At 44.6% G+C, this 16424-nt stretch overlaps 2 protein-coding genes across 2 annotated transcripts; one reads left to right on the plus strand and one right to left on the minus strand.

The window, feature by feature from the left end:
- On the plus strand, positions 1-5585 carry LOC123072174 (uncharacterized). The gene is made up of 13 exons (XM_044495731.1): positions 1-302; positions 1151-1334; positions 1405-1473; positions 1584-1682; positions 2497-2576; positions 2653-2935; positions 3059-3454; positions 3531-4192; positions 4477-4561; positions 4643-4694; positions 4784-4833; positions 4902-4949; positions 5029-5585. Exons 1-13 carry the CDS (start codon positions 34-36, stop codon positions 5203-5205), a joined length of 2454 nt encoding a protein of 817 aa, XP_044351666.1. The 5' UTR covers positions 1-33; the 3' UTR covers positions 5206-5585.
- A 4330-nt stretch (positions 5586-9915) lies between these two features.
- On the minus strand, positions 9916-11642 carry LOC123066328 (3-ketoacyl-CoA synthase 5-like). Its single transcript, XM_044489434.1, has one exon. The coding sequence runs from the start codon at positions 11622-11624 to the stop codon at positions 10152-10154; it is 1473 nt and encodes a 490-aa protein (XP_044345369.1). The 5' UTR covers positions 11625-11642; the 3' UTR covers positions 9916-10151.
- Positions 11643-16424: the final 4782 nt, after the last annotated feature.

The following is a 16424-nucleotide window of genomic DNA, read 5'->3' on the forward strand; positions in this document are numbered from 1 at the left end:
GCCTCCCACTAAAACCCTAGCCCCTCGGCCCCCATGGCGGCGGCGCAGCAGCCGCACCCGCTGCCGCCCGTGCCGGCGGAGGGGGCGGCGCCCCTGGCCGCGCCGGCGGGGGCGCCGCGGCCGTACGAGCTGGCGGTCGCGGCGGCGGAGCTCCGCCCCGTGGACTGCAACCTCGCGGCGCTCTGCGACCACGTGCAGACCGAGGGATTCGGCTCCGGCGCCTTCTCCGATGTCGTCGTCGAGGCCATGGGCGCCACCTACCGCCTCCACCGCCTCATCATCTCCCGCAGCACCTACTTCAGGTCAGCTTCCTTCTCTAATGCAGATGCGGGGACCCCGGGCCAGTTCCCGTGGGAGTTTGCGCTGTTGTCAGACTGAGTATTTAGGATTGTTCCATAGAGTAGAAATATATTTCTATTGGGCTGCGCGGTGGGGATGTTTCGATTCCCTTTGAAGTGGAAATTTCTCGTGCTATGCCCCCTGTTGAAAACGTTTAATAGAATTAATTGAGCGGAATTGCGCGTGTAGGGATCAATTCAGTTGCTGATTGCAGCAAGATAGTGCAGTTTTTTGGTTTTCCCCAAACAAGGAAGTTAGATTTCACCTTTGCGTTTCCAAATGAAACAAGTTAGCCCTCTTTCAAACTCCTTTTATCATACAAAGCTAAATGGAAGCCTGATGCCTAGTTACTGGTCTGTCCCAAAATTAAGACACCCACACATGCTAAGGTTGACATTTGACCAACATTAGACTAATAAAATCAAATGTTGGTTATTTGACACACGCATCACTTCAGATTCATAATCAAAAGCATTTTCGTGTGATATCCCTTCTATGTCACATCACATTTTATTATTCCAATGGTTGGTCAAACTTAAATCATGGGGTGTGTGGGCCCCTCGCATTTGGCACCATAGAAAGTAGTCAACAAAGTCTGATAGAACTCCTCACTGCAAAATACCTTTCAGTGCCTATATCTCCTACTTAAATCTTCGACATAGAAAGGGACCTTCTTATGCAACTAAACCTCTTCATTTTGCTAGATTGTTATCTTTTCTTATGAGTTATGACTGTCAGTCAATTTTGTCCAGATTAATGCTGTGCCAATATCTGAAACTGATAAGCAGGCTCTGTGTAAAAAAACTGCCAGGAATATGTTGCATGGTCCATGGAGAGAAGCTGGAGCACCTACAGTGGTCTTGCATATAGATGATTCTAATATTGATTCAGAGGCAATTGCAATTGCGTTGGCATATCTTTATGGGCAACCCCCCAAGCTTAATGATAACAATGCGTTTCGTGTACTAGCAGCTGCATCATTTCTGGATCTTCAGGTTTCTTCTATTTGATAGATTTCTTATTGTCCTCAGCTATTGTCTTGTACTTACGAATGCACTGTTGCAGGGATTGTGTACAATCTGTACAGATTTTATTATTTCTGAGCTTTGGACATCAAACTTTTTACAATATCAGGTTAGTCCATCAGCTTAACTTTGGGACATGTATATACATGGTGTTCTTTGTCAATGATATTACTTTCCCCTTCTTTATCTATGGCCTTATTTTTCTCTTGTTGTTTTTAGTTGTTTGCGGAAAGCCAAGACTATGGTAGTCATGGAGAGCGTGTCAGAAATGCTTGCTGGGGTTATCTTTGTCAAAGTGCTACACTGGAACTACGAGAGGTAAGGACCAAGGAGCATTCATGGGGATCTTGCTGGTTAAAAAGCTACACTTGTCAAATATTTTGCATAAGTAGGAAAAACTTGGTTACTGCTAACTTTCAGTATGCACTTTATCAATAAGTATTTATATAATAAAAACAATCCAAGACAAACCGAATGTTTTTTTTGCATACAAGTCAATTTATGTATTTTGCACAGATTAGTGGTCAAAGGTATTGAAAGCTGACTGCATGAACCCTAGGTTGACCTGCATTTCTGACTGAGGAAGTTGTTTATTGTGACTTTAATTTTGGTACTAGTGTTATTGGATCTGTGTTAGATATTCTCCATAAAGCTCAGCTGCTTCACAGTTTGGAGCTTATTATCCATGCTTACAGTTTCAGCAATGTTTGCTTGTGCATTCACAGTGTTAATTTTTTTAATGTAAATACTATAAGACTATGTTCTAGTGAATAGAAATTAAGCCTATCTCACTGGTTTGGTAGTGAATGTTCAATCTGACCCCCCTATATTGTCGTGGCTTTCCTTACCATTTTCCTTCGCCAAAGAAAGAATACAGATTGCAGTACAAATGCAGCTGTGGTATGCCAGAAATGCATATAAAGCTTTTGAATTTTGAACCGTTTGATTTTATTTAGCTTTTACTTTGATGTGAATGCGACATGAATGCTTAATTATTACACATAGGGTTGGACCTGGGTGAATTTCAATCTTGAATATCTCATACATGTTACATTGCCTTTTGAGCTTAGAGTTTCCATGCTGTTTTCGTACATAATATTGATTACTGATTTTCAATTTTTTTTTCTGGAAGGTGCTTCCAAAACTTTCTTCACAAACTTTGCATGCTCTCCTTACGTCTGACGAACTGTGGGTACCTAATGAGGAGAAACGGTATGTATGCGTTGTCTACTTATGGTATTAGAATTTGAAGCCCAATTATGATAACTGGTTGTCTTGCAACTTGAAGGTTTGAACTAGCATTATTTGCACTACTGGCAAAGGTCACTGTTTCTGATGTAGAAGTTGGTGGAAACGAAAATTTGGACCTTATGGCAAGCTCATCAACTGTTGATTGTTCCATGGGAAAGGGAAAGAATCTGATGAATGAAACTGTTGAGAAGCAGCTAATGGAATCTGAACTACAGAAGTTGAAGTTGCATGATAACATGCAGAGTAAAGCTGCCAATAACATTATTGATGTTCCAAATGTTGTAATTCCGCAGGATAACACACCACACTCCATTCCACAAGTAAGAAGATCGTGTTGGCTTGTTTTCAGTATGCTATGAGCTCCCCTTCTTTCATTAAACAAACCACTTCACCAGAAACATGATAATCGCACTAAGATTGTACTGTTTGTTCTGATCATTCAGAATGCTGAAGCTTCCAAGAGGATGGAGAATGATATTTCTACAGGAGGACCATCTGCAGAAAGCACCTCTTATCAATTTAACGAAAATATGTGGCTTTCTAGTGAGCAGACAAAGAATTACTTCTCAAGAACTTCTTCAAGTAATGGATTAGTTCCATGTGAGTGGGGAAGACCCACTGCACCTCTTTGGGGTGGTAGGGTTGTTGGTCGACGGCAGGTTAGATGCAGCAGGGGAAGTTCTTTGTCTGCTGATGAATATAATACTTTCATGAATATATTTGAAAGGGGTTCTCTTCTCTATTGCAATATGTCATTTGATGCACTGTTAAGTGTTCGAAAGCAACTTGAAGAATTTGAATTTCCTTGCAAAGCTGTAAACGATGGTCTTTGGCTCCAGGTTAGTCTATTCCCCACTCTAAATGCTTTGTTCCCTCTAAGACCATTTCTGAAACTTTGCTGATTTGTTAATGCAGATGCTCCTGTGCCACAGAGTGCAAGCAATAGTTGCTGATACTTGCAGAAACTGTTGCCTTACAAGTAATTCTTGTGCTTGTAAACAAGCATATGTTGGTACACACAGCCACTACAGGCAGGAGCATGATAGGACAAGTGCTTCAGGAACTGCAGGTAGCATCTACCTTGCAGATGCCCAAGGCGAGGGGAATGGTATGTTTAGTCCTGTGCGTGTTAACGTAAGAGGAGCAGTTGATGGACTTGCTGGCATTGGGAGAGGAAACTCAAATGTGCCTGGCGCTGCTTGGGCTCCTACGCGTTATGTCTTCTCTCGTGTTCCCTATGGGCTTGGTTCAAGGAATGGTCAACAATCATTTGCGAATGATGAATCAGAACCTAGAGTTGACCACAATGGAGATATTCCAGGAGATGGTCTGACTGCATTGGTCAATCTTAGCCAAGAAAGCAATGCTTCTCATCATCAGGCAGAAAGTATATTTGAGGCAGGCATGCAAACTAGATATTCTGGTGCTGCTACTGTTTCTACACCAGGTGGTTCTTCTCTCCAGATGCAAGAGTCAAAAGAGCACGAACTTGGGTCCAGTTGGGAAAGTGCAGATAATACAGCTATATCCTTGGACATGAGAACACCGCTTAGTCATTTCCCTCCTTTCCGCTTTGGGTAAGATCCCTATTTATCCTGCCTTTGCTCTTACAACATACACCACCTCTTTGGACATAGTTCCTGAAAAAAATAACCCGACTTGTTCTGTATGGTTTACTTGATTGCCAAATCATCTTTTTCAAGCTAGTTTCTTATTAGTCTAGCCAACCAAGACATGCTCAAAACTTCTGATGTCAATTTCATTATTCCGTACAGATCTCGTTAACTTAGAACTTGGCGTGCACACTAATATCATGTTTGTATTAAGCTCTGATCAGTGATCACTCTATACCTAAACACAGGGTTGAATTTGAAGATGTGCATAGGCTTGCAGATGGTCAAGTGAAACACTCAGCTGAAGTATTTTACGCTGGCTCGCTATGGAAGGTTTATTACTTTCTGGTCTTCTACCTATCCATGCTTCTGACAGCCTAAATCAAGTTTGATAATAAACATGGTCGTTTGCAGGTAAGTGTCCAGGCATTCAATGATGAGGATCCTCATGGGCGGCGCACCCTTGGTAACATATTTTGTGATTCTGTAATGTTTGCCAGTCACCTTTGTTGTTTGCCGAAAAGCATGTTAGCATTTTACAAATCGACAATGCAGGGCTTTTTCTCCACAGACGCAAAGCTGAATTGTTAGACCCCTTGAGGAAGGTGAGTAACTTAACGGGTTGATTCATTTATCGCAAGATAACAAGGTCACTGATGCGCTTTTTTCTCAGGCTCACATGTATATAGACCCCCGGGAAAAGGTCACTGCTCGGTATCAGGTATCTACCTCGATATGTTTCCAGTTTTTCCACTGATACTGTCTATGGTGTAATTTGCCCTGTGTCTTGTTGCCGCTAGCTCATCTGTCCATCGAAGAGAGAGGTGATGATATTCGGAAGCCTGAAGCAGGCCGGCACTCTCCTGCCCAAGGCTCCAAAAGGGTGGGGTTGGCGCACGGCCATACTGTTCGATGAACTTGCTGATCTTCTCCAGGGTGGAGCCCTGAGAATCGCCGCAGTAGTCCAGCTTGTGTAAACCGAAAATCGCCCCCTCGTGCATCAAGAAACAAACGCTGGTACTATATATAGTAGCGTGGATCTATGCAAAATAGGTGAGACGATAGTACGTAAATAATGCCTCCAAGGTTGGTGGTGTAACTATCACCGTAATGTAATGTATTACCTCCGTCCCAAAATTCTTGTCTTACATTTGTTTAGAACACTAAAACATGATTAGATACATCCGTATTTAGGCAAATCGAAGACAAGAATTTTGGAACGGAGGGAGTATGTAGTTTTTCCTGCATGACTTGTATTCCGTGAATGAGGTACGTACTGTGCCTTGAAGCAGTGTAATAAGAGTTCTGTAGCATAGTTCCCCGCAAAAGAATTGTACTAATTCAAAGTAGTTCCTCCTTTTCTGTTGTCTTGCTGCTGGCAGGTTGTTTGGTTCGAGTGAACTGCTATGCCATGTAGAAAGAATGTTTCTTGAGGAGTTATTCACTATCGGATGACGGATGTTTGCAGGTCAAAACTACATTCGAGAAATAGCAATCTTGTTCTAAAATGAAGCTTGCTGGATGTAGGCTTCATCTTCTCTTTTTTGTAGTTCCATATTTTCCTCTGCATCCTGTTTCTGGAGCGTTTGCTTTCTGGTAAAATTGGGTGGGGATCCCAACTCCCAAATGCCTTATTGAAGTAAAACCACGACGAGTAATTTGGAACGGAGGGAGTATAATTCACGATGATCTCGCATCTACCTGTTCACGATCGTATCGTCCATGGATGGGCTTGTTTGTTTCTTAGCCAGTCACCCTTCCATTTTACACTTTAGTTTGTTTTAGCCTACTGAGCAGCAAAGAAAAAGTTTCAGTCCCCTGGCCAACAGAGGGCCCCTACGTTTACACTGCCTCGCACTCTTCAGACCTTGATGGAACTTTCAGCCAGTTTTTTGCATTCAGAGACCTCAGTAAAGCTTCATGGAAGAAATACGTAACGTCATGGAATAAATTCTCAGCAGTTGCATGCCGACTATCTTCCCAACCATGAGACACTATTGCTATATAATGTTTTCACACGCGTACCGCACGTACCATGTCAGTATCCCATGCATGCTTTTCACATGCATGGCATGGGATTGAGCACTCTTCGTTCAGATTATCATGATACCAGTATGATGATTGACCAAAATGTTAAGATTAATTAACACATGCTTTCTGCAATCGTTGCGTCGGTTCGAACGGAACAGACGCCCCCTTGTAATGCCTGTTCCAGTGCTATATATAACACTTCATCTAATGCAAAGAGGATAGTTCGATCTCAAACACGTTATCAGCACAAACAACACGAACAAAAATACGAAAGGGCCCTTTGAGAAGATATAACTGCTCTTGTGCCACGTAGCTCAAACTCTCTCAAAAAAACAGGACAGTTGATCCTCAAAAAAAAAAAAAGCATATTGATGGTTACGCCACTGTGTCAGTTAAGGTCTCCTTTGGTTTGTAGGAATCCCATATGATAGGATTAGTATCTTCCTATCCTTCACATTTTATAGAAAAATAAACATTAGCCTAGACTCAATGAAAAAAAATCCTATGTTGTGAACCATCTTCTTTTCTATTCCTATTCATAGGATTTCATATATATGTCATCTCATTTTCTATGGTTTTCTTATTCCTATGAGTTTTATAGTCTATAAACCAAAGGAAGGAGGCCTAAGCCATTAAAGAATGCATGCTAATGCTATGTATGTGCTCCTGCAAAATCTCCTCCGACCGTGCTTGATAGTACGTCGTGTTGACGGTCCTCCATACTGATACTGTGGCGAATGGAGGCACCCTAATCATCTGATTGAAAGGAACTCATGAATGTACTGCATGCGAAAATTCTCTCCAAAAATAAGAATTTTCCTGGCTTGAAAATGAAGAAACAAGGAAAAATGACCAGTTTTTTATTTGAATGGAAATGCTTAAGTTCACGTGCTATTATATCACGCAATGCGTCCATGATTTTCTCAGAATGTTTTAGAATGTTTTAGGTGTCTATGAGCACTCCTCCCCCAATATTAAATCGATAAAATATACTGCAAGCTCTTTCCTCCTCCACAAGAAAAGCTCCTTCCCCTCCCGCCGCCGTCCGCCCCATTTCCAATGACCTTTGAACCATGGAGGTGCAGAGGTACCCCCCCCCCCCTCTCCCACTGGCGGGAGGGATCCCGTTCTCGTTCTTGTTAGATTCAACGTCTTGATTGGGGATGTGTGGTGGCGGCGATGTCCCTTAGTAGGAATAATGTTTTCCCCGTTCTATCCCCATCCCGATGGTGCGTCCAGCATCGTCGGAGGGCGTGTGGATGTGAGTCTCCGTCGGATCTCACGGGATTCGGTCAGTGTTGGTCTTCGGTGGATCTGTTTGGACCCGGTCTTCGTTCATCTTCATTTCAGTGTTTACAGGTTTGATCCTTCTGCTTTCTTCATCGACGATGGTTGCTACTCTGGTACGCTGATCCTATACGGGCTTAGCACGACGACTTCCCGACTATCTACTACAAAAAGATTTGCCCGGCTCCAATCAGGGAGGGGCGATGACGGTGGCACACCTTTAGCTCACTCTAGTGCTTGTAGTCGTCGCTAGGTGAACCACATACATGATTGTAATTTTTATTACCTCTATTGTTCTTTGTACTGCCATGATTGAAGATAAATAGATTGGAAGTTTCTCAAAAAAAAAGAGAGAAAATTTAGGCGCCTCATCTCGATACGAGAGTGGTTCATGAGAGCATTTTTATGGTAAAAACCACTCCGCGCATCGCTTTGGAACTTTTGAGGTACAACCTGTATGTTTTTTATAAGTTGAAGGATGAAACCCCACACCTAGATCAATTGATAGAGTAAATATATACATTTTTTCTTCTTGTTCTTCGAATAGTAGCTTTATCTATATCTATACCTAAAAATAAAGTACATTACATTTCTTCAAATTTTTGGGTGTGTTTCTTCAATTTTTTGTCTATCCAACTACCCCATGCCGCACATAACATTGAAGTAAATTACTCACCGTGTCACCTGTAAGTGAAAAAAACTGTTCGTTAATTGTTTTTATAGATTATTTCGTCTATCATCGAAACTGCCCCTAAAGTTGAAGTAAATTACCCAGCCCGCATATGAAGGATCAATCCAACATCGATCCATTGTGAGCATGTTAGAATGCACGTGTCTTACCTCCATGTGTGTGTCGTTGGTGCATAAATATTCAAATATATGCATATACATGAAGTGCGGATATTTGTAACTTGATTTGAAGACCACAATTTTATTATCCTGTTGCAACGCGTATGCCCTTTTGCTAGTTATAAGCAAACATCGGCTTTACCTTTTGAGTGCCCGTTTCAAGTGTATCCACTAATTTTTGGAGAAAGACATTCACCTGGCTTTATATGTAAATCACCAAAATGAAGCAAAAATGACAACACCGATAAGTCACCATTTTTTAAACACACTAGCAATGTGCCCGTGCGTTGCAACGGATCCAAGTAGAATGATACTTGATCACAAACTTGAAAGAATAAAACACTCTAGTTTTGGTGTACATATATCACTAAAAATATATATATTATGTTTGACTCAAAATATATTCTCGGGCTGTTTTGATGACGTGAGGGAGGGATGTGGTTGGTTTCAAGATACTAATGGGTTTTCTGCAAATTGAGCAGAGAAGTGAGTTATTGTTGTAAAAAGGCCACAACTTACCTCATAGTCGTTAGATGCAGATCGAATGGTCAGAAATGACTGATGGCAGACACACCATCATCACCAACTTAGTCTTTTATAGGAGTAGAGACATGTTAAAATATATTGTTCGTCTCTCTTTGTCAATATAAATTTTTAAATATTGGTTGGAGCATGAATTCAATCACACACACACATTGGGGATATCCGATTTACAAGTGTCTCCACTACTTATTGCCGCGGCTTTGCTTTTGGAGACATATATATATGCCCTGTTCGGAGGACCTCCGCGCCACAACTCTACTCCCGGAGCGGCTGGAGTTACTGTTGAAAATCGTGGAGTTGCTGCTTCCTGGCTCCGCAGCTCCGGGGATTTCGCGAAGATGGCGGAATTCCGAACAGGCTCATAATCTGCGGATAGCGGTGAATGCATCCAGCCCATGGTCCATTGTTATCGGCGGAATTCCGAACATGCTCATAATCTGCGGATAGCGGTGGATGCATCCAGCCCATGGTCCATAGTTATCGGGGGTTGGTACGATGCACTCTCAGTCTCTCACACAAAACTGTTGCATTTGAAGCCGGAGACAAACCGATCATCCATACGCGATCACCGTCATGCATACGGCCCTTGGCCTTGATATATGCTAGCTCATACCAAACTGAGCTGCAGGGCTTGGAAAGTAAGAAACAAGGAAGAATGACCATATTTTATTTGAATGGAAATGCTTATGCTTACGTTTACGTGCTATTATATCACACACTACATCCATGATTTTTCACAGAATGTTTTAGAAAATTTAGGCGCTCATCTCGATATGAGAGAATGATTACAACCACTCCGCATACTACTTTGAAGAAGTGGGAGGACAAAAAATTTCCGGTTTCTAAACTTTTGACGTACAATCTTTATGATTTTGAAGTTGGAGGATGAAACTGAACACCTCGATGAGTTGGGAGACTAAATATAGACTTCCTTTTTCTTCAAATAGTAGATTTATTATAAGCAGACGATGGCTTTACCTTTTGAGCGTCCTTTTGAAGTGTCTCTACTACTTTTCGGAGAAAAGTATTCACTCGGCTTTATATTTAAATCCTCAAAATGAAACAAAAATGACAACACCACCAAGTAATCATTTTTCACAACACACATGTTGAAATATATTGTCAGCCTCTCTTTATCAGTTTGGACTTTTGGATAAATTGGTTGGAGCATGAATTCAATCAGAGATATCCGATTTACCAGTGCCTCCACGACTTATTGATGTGGCCTTGCTTTTGGGGACTTGATCTGCACTGGATAGCGGTGGATGCACCCAGCCCATGGTCCATTGCTATTGGGGGCTGGTACGATGCACTCCCACACCGCACTGTTGCATTTGAAGCCAGAGCCAAACCCGATCATCCATACGCGATCACCATCATGCATACGGCCCTTGGCCTCGATATATGCTAGCTCATACCAAACTGAGCTGCTAGATACGTTTCCGAAGCGATGCAGCGTCATTCGTGACGGCTCAACATGCTTGTTCGACAAGCCGAGGCTGCGTTGAACCTCGTCGATGACCGCCGACCCACCAGCGTGTATGCAGAAATGCTCAAAGGCCGTGAGAAAGTTGGGGACATACAATTTGAAACGCCTGCTGGACAGTTTGTTCGCCAGGAAAGACATTGCAAACAAAAGCTGCTCAGATATCGGGAGGACGATGGGTGCAATGGCGGTGATGTTGGCTTTCAGAGTGCGGCCGGCGACGGCGATAAGGTCCATGGAGAGACCGGCGCCCTTGTTCCCCTTGCCATCCTCCTCCTGGTATATGGACCGGTACGACTTATCATCCGCCGCGGTGGTCGTACGCACGGTGGACGTGAGCCGGAATCGGGCATTGGCGGCGGACGTGGACAGCAGCACGGCCGCCCCGCCCATGCGGAACAAGCAGTACGGCAGCAGCATGGGCCGCTCGTTCCCGACGTAGAGGTGGGGAGATAGGGTCTCCGTAGACACGACCAACGCCCGTGCGCCTCGGGGCGCCACCCGCAGGAGGTTCCTCGCAAGCTCCACCGATATCAGCCCGGCGCTGCACCCCATCCCGGAGAGGTGCACGCTGCGGATGTCGCCTCGCAGCTTGTACTTGTTTACGATCATGTCGGTGAAGGACGGCGTGGGGTTGAAGCAGCTGCAGTTGACGACGAGTATGTCGATAGTGTCAAGAGAGACGTTCGTCTTGGAAAACAGCTCATCCATGGCCGAGAAGACGACGAGCTCCGCCTCCTCCCGGGCGGCGTCCAATGTGCAATACTTGTGCGGTGGGATGTAGCGGGCCGGTGTGGGTCCGCATGTCTCCTCCCCGAGGCCCGAGCCCTCGAGAAGCCGTGACATGAAGCGGATGCTCCCCTCGCTGAAAGTGGGTAATTGGCGTGCGTGCTCAACGAATGAGGCAAATGGGATGCGGTAGTGATGAGTGCCATGGAAGCAAGCGTAGTCGACGAGGTACACCTTCCGTGGCCGTGATATTAGATACATGGCGACCGCAGAGATGGGGAGGAAGCCGAACAAGAAGAGGTGCGCAGGCGTAAGGTCTCGGAGCTGACCCACGATCTCCTCGGGCCCGAGCCTCCACCCCACCACAACCACGGTGGCTGCGGCCATTGGTATGGTAATCATGGCTAGGAAGTTGTCTACGACCAGCTTGTAGACACATTTGAGGTGCTTGCAAATTCCTGATGAACTCATGGTGTCGAAGCCAACATGTGTTTCTATGCGTGTGTATGTGAGGAGAGACCGGTCTTACATATAACAATTGATTTTATTGCTACCAACTACCAACTAACTAATTGTACAAATGGAATATGGCACATGTTGTAGCATTATGCGATCACATGTTTTTTTCTCTATATGTACCACTCAACTAATAACCATATAGTGCCAGATCGCCCCAAAACCAATTAAGGCACCCAATCCATTCTTCTAATTAGCGTGCACGCCATGCAAACTAGATATTCTGGCGCTGCTACTGTTTCTACACCAGGTGGTTCTTCTCCCCCGGATGCAAGAGTCACAAGAGCGTGAACTTGGGTCCGGTTGGGAAAGTGCACAACTACTAGCTTTGTTTCTAAAATATAACATGTTTTGGCAGTTGAAAGAGTACATCATTGGACATGAGAACAACGGTTAGTCATTTTCCTCCTTTCCGCTTTGGGTAAGATGTCCATTTAGTCCTTATATAACAACACACTACCTATTCGGACACCGCTCATCTCGCATCTTTTTGTACACGATCATGTCGTCAACGGATGGGTGACACGCTGCAATTGGTGACGGGCGGACGGGCGGTACTCAAAAAAAAAAAAAAACATTCGAACTGTTGCCTGGCTGCGGTCTGGCCCTGAGCTGTAAAGCTTTGTGAACTGGATCATTCTTGTCCAGGTTAATTAATGTCCCCGTCACATATCGTTCCTCCCTCGTGACTCCCTCTCCCTGTCCCCGCGTCGCCTGACCTAGGCGACACGGGGGGCGATCTGCTGCCGCCGGCCCAAAGGCCTCCTCCCTCGTCCTCTCTTCCTTGCCGCCGCCGGAGGCCACGCCCGTAGTCTGGCCTATGATGGCGGCGGCAGGGCTTTCCCCCTCTCGTGGTGGCTGCGTCTTCCCCTGGCGGCGGCGGCGCACGGAACTGCGGGGCACCAGCGGCGTGGAGCGGCGGGTTCCCGGCGGCGAGTGTGACAGCGACGTCAGTGCAGGCGCAATACCGCGGCAGAGGAGCCCCTGTGGCGGCATCCCAGATCGCGGATCTCAGCGTACCCAGATGGGATTCGGCGAGCCGACGGATATGGTGAGCGTCTATAGGCGGGCATGGTGGGCCCGACGACGCCGGCCTAGGCACCATGGTGGTGCCATGGCCGGTCAGGTCGTGGCGGCCTGGATTCTCCGTCCAGTCCCCGACAGCAATGGCGGCGGTTCGTGTACAAGTTGCTTGATGGAGGTCCTCTGTTCAGATCCGGGTGAAAACCTGGCCAAGGCCGGCAATGACGACGCTGTTATGCGGCGTTTCCTTCTTGAAGGCATCACCAAGGAGAAGTTCAAGACAACCATCTGCTACCTCCGGAGGAAACCATAGATTAGTAGATCGGATGACCGCGGCGCTCTTGTGTCGTTTCCCCCTTGGGGGCATCATTCTTGAAGGTGTACACGGACTTGAGGGAACGGTGGTTGGTTTCTTTGGTGAGCTGTGCTTCATCTTAAACATTGATGGCGGCCGATCTCGGCAGCGTGGTGCAGTGGAGACTTGGCGTCCGATGCTTGGAGATGGACTCGCGCAGGAGGAGGACACTGTCTGACCTCATGGTAGCGTCGATGGTAGAGTGTCCTGTCAAGGTAGAAGCCTCAATATTTGCTCTGAAGATGGACCTGTGGAATGATGGCGGCGACGACATATGTGAGTGTGTCAGACCGGTTTGTGCCCCAGACTCGGTATGTGGCTCGGATGGGGCATCCGGCTTTTGATGATCAGGCTAGGTGAGTGGTCTGGGTATTTGGCCCAATTAGCACCCCTTCATCATATGGATAGGAGTAGTGGCATATGTTGCCAAGATGGCGTATTCAGACATATTGTTGTAATACTTTATAAGGTCCTCGAGAATAATCAATAAAGTGGCCGCATGCATCTCTCAGATGCAGAGGTCGGGAGTCATCCTCCTTTTCTAAAAAAAGGTTAATTAATGTACCCCTTCTCCCTCGTGGAAAAAGGTAAGACAATTGTCCCTTTTCTGCGTGTATTTATCTAGTTGGCCCTTAGGCAACTTCAATGCGGATCATCAAATGCTCTCAAAATATCTAGACAGAATAGTCCAAACTTTTTTTTTACTATTCAACTGTGGCACCAAATTTGTCCGAATTGGTTTAGACATCCAAAATCCCACAAACTGGAAATCAATATAGAGGAGGGTTATAGGTGTCCGGACATCCGCCATGTATGCCTCTGACAACATGGGCCCATTTTGAAAACCCTCGCTCTGCTCCGCCTAGAACCCTCGCTCCGCTCTTGCATTGGTGCCGTATTCATGCTGGTCAGAGTGGTCAAGACTTGATGCGACAGCGAGATTTTTCCGTACATGCATCAATGGCTGCTGACAGGCGCCTCCGGCCCGACATTCACACCAATGCGTTGACCAAGAAGCCTACTCCTGCCAGTGCTTGCACTGAGGCAGAGTCGATTCGCCTACCCGGCTATTTAAGCATGTCGTCTGCGGATGTAAATCCTACATCGCCACCTCTCCTCTCCCCAAATCCGCTCCGATGGGAAGTCGAACAGCTCGAAATGGTTCTCCGCGACCCCCTGATGACGGGAAAATGGCGGGCGTGAGACACGCGTCCACGTCATTGATACAGAGTGAAATCTAAATGCATAAAATAAAAATAGAATCAAACATTGCAGGTACATTATTTCTAGAACTCTTACATTTACATAAAAATTCTGTTAATTACATCTCCGAAGAGAAAACCCCTGATTAAGAATTCCAACATATCTATTACATAGGATTGCATCACATTCCTATTACAACATTCTACAAGAGAAATCCTCCTCGCGGTCAACGACGAACTCCTTCTTGGTGAGCTTGAAGTTTGGTTCCGTGCAAGTACTCCTCTATGATTTCATGTGTGATGTTTGGGAATATATTTCCCTGGAATGCAACAATTTGTCTGAGTTCAACCTCATTTATATGTGGGATGCAGGCTGATTTTGGCTAGGCATAGTTTTATCCTATGTTTGGCATATAGGACATGTATATATTTATCTTTGGGAATTTTATATGACATTTTTGGTTTTGGTGGCATGGATATATGTGACATGCCAATTTTAATAAGTTTTGCATCATCACACTACTACTATCATCACGCGACACTAATGTGGTGCCCGTGTGTAGCGTAACGGACTGAAGCTTTCTGACACAATCTTGATGCTTTCTATGGTGCATGTGATATGTGCCATATTTTGTTGACTTTGACTTCATACGGTATCAAAACTAAGCACGCGGTGCAATGATATGACACACACGTATAGCTTGACCCGAATGGAGTTTGTTTATGATATTTTTTATTTGTTTAAAGCCTATGTGGGCTACATGAAATATGTGTTATCATGTATTTTGCATGAATTTTGTATGCATATGTGAATGTGGAGTGAACTAATTTTTTATTAAGTTCTGCTTTACCTGTATTACTACTAACACCGCGTAGCACTAATATAATGCCCGCATGCAGCGTAACCAAGCAGAGGTTTGTGGAGCACTTATGGTGTTGCGTGAGTCATGTGACATCTATCATTTTTGTTTATGTTTGTACCTTACATGGTATTAGCACTAACTCCACGTAGCGTCATTTCATTGGCGCTCGTGTGTAGCATAACCCACGTAAAGTAAGTTTGTGATATCCATTTGTGATGATGCTAATAGTTTAGGCTCTTATAGCATTGGAGCATTTCATGACATATTTTATTTGACTTTGGACCAAATATGTGGCCTGAATACTTTGTTTAATTTTCTCTTACTTGTATTACTACTAACACCGTGTAGCATTATGATAATGCCCACGTGTAGCGCAACCAAGTAAGATTGTTTTTTTATGATGCAACATGTTCTATCATTCATTTTGCATGATTTTGGTTTCTAGGTGTGTATCATGAACACATTTTTTGAATTAAGTCTTGCCCTGCTCGTATTACTACTAACACCGCGTGGCATTAAGATAATGCCCGTGTGCAGCGTAACCAAGTGAGGGAATATATTTTTATGCTCTTGTTTGTATTGCAACTAGCGTGACAGGTAATGCCCGTAGTGCAACCAAACAAGAGATTATAATGAGTTTAGTTTAGTGCGTTCATAATTTCATTCCAACTTAGTCATATCCATTTTTTTATGATGACCACATTAAGTCAATTTTATGAGGTTTTCGCACCTATGACGCTCTCTTGATTTGTATCCATGTATAGAGACCAAACCAAGGAACGAGGCGTTCATCTTGGCTTGTATCGCTAAAAGAACCGTGCTTACAAGAATCATGCATGCTCCTTGACTCGTACCGCGATGGCCGAGCCGAAGGCGAAAGTTTGGGATAGATATAACATACTCCTTGGTTTGTACCGCGATGGCCGAACCAAGGACAAAAATTCAGGATGGATGCAACATGCTCTTTAGACTGTACAAAAATAGCCAAACCATAGACAAAATTTGGGATAAATTAAACCATGCACCTTAGTCTGTACCGCAATGGCCAAACTAAGGACAATGATTTTACAATAGAAGGAGGGAGAAAGCTCCCTAGTCTGTACCGCAATGGCCGGATTAAGGGCAAGAAGTTTGGGAAGATGAAACACGCAGCTTGATTTGTACCGCGATGGCCAAACCAAGAACAAGAATTTTAGGAAGATGAAACATGCCCCTTGATTTGTACCGCGATGGCCAAACCAAGGGCTAGAAATTTAGGAGAAGAAGGAGAAGGCTCCCTGGCCTGTACCACAATGACCAAACCAGGGGCTAG

The sequence above is a fragment of the Triticum aestivum genome, chromosome 3B (assembly GCF_018294505.1).
Source record: "Triticum aestivum cultivar Chinese Spring chromosome 3B, IWGSC CS RefSeq v2.1, whole genome shotgun sequence".
In the NCBI taxonomy this organism is placed as follows: Eukaryota; Viridiplantae; Streptophyta; class Magnoliopsida; order Poales; family Poaceae; genus Triticum; species Triticum aestivum.

Excerpts from the sequence above, each read along its gene's own strand:
- LOC123066328 (XM_044489434.1), bottom strand. The coding sequence starts at position 11,624 with ATGAGTTCATCAGGAATTTGCAAGCACCTCAAATGTGTCTACAAGCTG.
- LOC123072174 (XM_044495731.1), top strand. The coding sequence starts at position 34 with ATGGCGGCGGCGCAGCAGCCGCACCCGCTGCCGCCCGTGCCGGCGGAG. Across the intron at positions 1,335-1,404 it reads CATCATTTCTGGATCTTCAG|GGATTGTGTACAATCTGTAC; the intron begins GTTTCTTCTATT and ends GCACTGTTGCAG. Across the intron at positions 4,193-4,476 it reads TTCCCTCCTTTCCGCTTTGG|GGTTGAATTTGAAGATGTGC; the intron begins GTAAGATCCCTA and ends ACCTAAACACAG.